The sequence below is a fragment of the Pteropus vampyrus genome, unplaced genomic scaffold (genome assembly GCF_000151845.1).
Source record: "Pteropus vampyrus isolate Shadow unplaced genomic scaffold, Pvam_2.0 Scaffold131, whole genome shotgun sequence".
Taxonomy (NCBI): domain Eukaryota; kingdom Metazoa; phylum Chordata; class Mammalia; order Chiroptera; family Pteropodidae; genus Pteropus; species Pteropus vampyrus.
Genome location: NW_011888912.1, coordinates 129,230 through 133,078, shown reverse-complemented (window position 1 = coordinate 133,078; position 3,849 = coordinate 129,230). Strand labels below are relative to the sequence as shown.

General features: G+C 42.5%; 1 protein-coding gene across 1 annotated transcript in view; it reads right to left on the bottom strand.

Annotated features, from left to right (window-relative positions):
* Positions 1–3,849, bottom strand: part of CRB1 (crumbs 1, cell polarity complex component) — a 92,335-nt gene that overhangs the window by 77,513 nt on the left and 10,973 nt on the right. The window contains exon 3 of the mRNA XM_011367307.1: positions 1,346–1,909. Coding sequence (XP_011365609.1) covers positions 1,346–1,909 — 564 coding nt within the window. The remainder of the gene's footprint in view (positions 1–1,345; positions 1,910–3,849) is intronic.

The window sequence follows — 3,849 nt, the reverse complement described above, 5'->3', positions numbered from 1 at the left end:
CCAAAGCAGTGGTTTAAAGCTTAACACTTTGCTAAAGTTTATTTCTTAATTAAAATAAAATTCGCATTCATCTGATATACGGCCGGATTACTTTCTAATGTTTAAGAAATGCATTCTAAACCATTGTTTAAGTACTGCGGCTCTGCATGTTGTAGTTCAACTGCTTTGGCTTTGAAGCGATCCAGATGCCTGGTTTAAGAACGTGTTTCAAATTGATAGATATGATTTCAATTTAAATAGCTATCTACTTTGGGGGGTGATTTATTTGTATTACTCAGTGAGATTTAACATTCTTATGGTGGCTCACCACTGCCGCCGATACAGACAAAAATGACTCGGGCTATGTGAGCACGATGCCAAAACAGCCGGATGAAAAGTGATGAGTTCAGTCAGTTATCCAGATGTTTTTGTATTTCCAGATACTTGGCTTCATAGATAAAACATCTGGATAACTAACTACGATTTTCATGTTTCATTTGGGTGTTTATTGTCATTTGCTCATATCCATTAAATATGCACAATGAATCGACCTTCAAAAAGTATTTAAACTGTGTGGTCCAGTCTATATGGTAGCATTCACTTTGTGACTGATGTGATTAGGCACCATGTCATTATAACTATATGTAGCCATATAAACTGAATACAGTTACAGTGAGTAGCACTTCTGTGGCCCATTTGCTAAGAAATAGAAACTTCTTAATTCTAGAATTCTTTCGCAAAAATTCATCCAAATTAAACCAATAGTAAAAATACATATAAAGTTTAATTTGGAGTTATCCACTTGAGAGTCTGCAAGATGCTATGTTTGCAGAGCCCGCTACTGTTATTTGCTGTTTCCAAGAGCTTAAACAAGAAATGACTTCTGTCTTAATGAACTCGTGACTTATCTCATGTACCACGCTCCAGCTGCCTTGCTGTCATCGATCTGTCGATCACACTTCAGCACTAGAACCCCCCACCATGTATCCACCCCACGGACTCCCACCTCCCAAGCAGGCTGCAATGTCAGGCTCTGGGCATGAGAGGGCGCACTTGAGCTAAGGCGAAGGGCATCTGCTGAGATGAGGAGCAGAACAGCCCCAACCTGGAAAGCCGGGTCCCTCGGAACCCACTCACTCCAGACCGGATCTACGTTTTACGTAAGGTAGGACTCCATTCAAAACACCAGTGACGATCCACGCACCTTTGAACTCAATGGATTTTTACTAGTGGGGGAAGCTTTCTAACTAGTGATTAATGTTCCTAAGCAATTGGATGGGACATGCAACGTCACCTCCGCTTCTGTCCTATTAAAGAAAGAGAAAGCGAATAACATCCTCTGGGATTCAAATGTCATCACACTCACCAGAATAGTCTTGGGGACAAAGACAAGTGTATCTTCCGATCTCGTTGAGGCATGTCGCCTCGTTCCTACAGGGGTCTGAAGCACATTCATCCACTTCCAAGTCACAGTGCCTGCCTTGATATCCTGGGACGCAGAAGCAGCTGTAGCCGTCGATTCCGTCCAGGCACACAGCCCCATTGTGGCAAGGGCCGGAAGCACACTCGTCCTGATCCAGCTCACAGAACCTTCCAATATATCCAGCAGGGCAGAGGCACACAGGTTGCACAGGGTCCTCACTGCAAATACCCCCGTGTTGGCAGGAGCTTGGGCCACAGGAACCGATGGCGGTTTCGCAGGTCATCCCAGCGTATCCAGGAGGACATTCACACAGAAAGCTCCTTTCTCCTGGGGTGTTCACACAAGTGGCATTTCCTTGACAGGGGTTGGGGAAGCACGGATCAGTCACGTTGTCACAGTCTTTGTCTGCACAATGGCAATTGTTGTCTTTTGCAAAATCATGGCACGTTGAATTGTTTCGGCAAGAATTCAAGAGGCACCTGGTGTCATTTTTATTGCAAAAGGAATCTGCAAGGAAAGCAAAAGTATCGATGAAGCTTACAAACAAACAGTTGAGGAAAAAATTAAAGGACTCCTTTCCTCACGTTATCTCAAACAAACTATTAACGGAACACATAGTTTCTGTGTCCTAATGATGAGTTTTGTCATTAACGACGATTTTTACAAATATTATCTATAGAGTCTTTTTGGCAGTCAACAGTTTTCCTCCAGTGCCTATGCATAGAAAGCTCATATATCTTTGGGAAGATTGATCTGAGAGCAAACTTTTCCTGTGCCTTTTCCTGTGGTAAAACTCGGCTAATCATTCTTTTACTTTAGATTTGTTTTCGGACGCTGGCTGTCCTCACACACCTGTAAATGCATCACTGGCTTCTCACCGTTCACGTCTTAGTTCCAGGGTCACCTCCTGAGAAAAACTTTTTCTGAACTCCTCTAAACTCTCTCCGTTTTATTTTGTATGGCATTTATCTCTCGAATGTTCTCATTTCTTCGTCTGTGTGTTTCTCTGTTTTCTGCTTTGTTCACTAGAATGCTAGCTCCGTAGAGGAACAGGAGAGACCTTGTCTCAGTATTTCCCGGGTCCTATAACATCACCTGTCACAGAACACTTATTGGAAGGAAGGGGGAAAACGTCCCAGCAGAAACGTGCAGCGTGCTGAGCGATCACAGGGGCCAGGGAAAGCAGGCTGGGGAAAGCCTCGTGAAGAGAAGGTACTCGGGATATCTTTGAAATGAACACCAGTGAGGGAAGGGTATTATTCGCAAAAGCTAGAACAAAAGCATGAGAGGTATTGGCATTCTCTGTCAATAACAATCACGATAGGCCGATTTATAATCTGGTCACACACCATCCATCACTATGTTTACGTGCACGGTCTGAATGACGTTTTCAGCACCGGTTCCGGACAAGGTCATCCGCCAAGCACGTGTCTTCACTGGGTCCCCGGGGTGCATGCTGTCAGCCACACCATTAGCACCGGTTGCTGCCTGGGTTTATGGGCGTTTCTAAAGGTGAGATGCTAACAGACCCTCCTGGGACCCAGGCATTATCAACTGATGCTTCACCTGACCGTACTAAAGAAGCAAAGACAATCGCCTGTCAAATAGAAAATTATGTTTTTCAAACATATAAAGGAACTGCAATTGACTGCCTTATTAAAAAGAACAAATTAAATAGCCAACCGAGGAAATAAAAGCAGACTAAAGTAAGGGTCATAATTATTCCATTTTGTGCACCCAAATTAAAAAATCTGTCATATGTATTATTATATTGTACCTAGTACAAAATGTGCATGCTCGTGAACAACACAATCATTTTCATCGTGGTAAAACCTTTAGAACATTTAGACTTAACTGGACGTACACACGCACAACCTTATAGGGCTATTTAAAGTTATCATTGGAATCGAGTTCTCAGGAAAATGGCCATAGAGAATTTCATTTCCAGCTTTCATATGGGACTTAGACACAGGGTAAGAAACTTGACTGGATGTCAAGTGGGATTGATATTTCCAGACTGATTTTTTGGGTCTGCCAGATTGTTTCCTTGCAGTAAAGTACGCCATCTACTGGATAGTTTAAGAAGTTCTGGAATAAGAGAGTTTTAGACTTTTTCTTTTCTAAGTGCAGCACAAATCCTCTGAGGAAAATGTCATAAGTGATGATCCCAACACACAAAATGAGAATGTGGCCCCGGGTCAGGTTGGGAGGACAGGAGCCACCATTGCTGCTGGTCACTGAGTCCCCTGTTCTTTGTGAAGGCATCTCCAAGGGGCCCTATGGATCAGAGGCAGCAGCTCGAAAATCTCTCTTCAAGAGAAAATATAAAATTTTTTATGTAGTTACTGTAGGCAATTCTTTTTGTATTTGCTATTTTGGTATTGGAGTGCTAAAGATATGTGTGTATATTTTTAATATAAATATACATTATACATATATATACACAC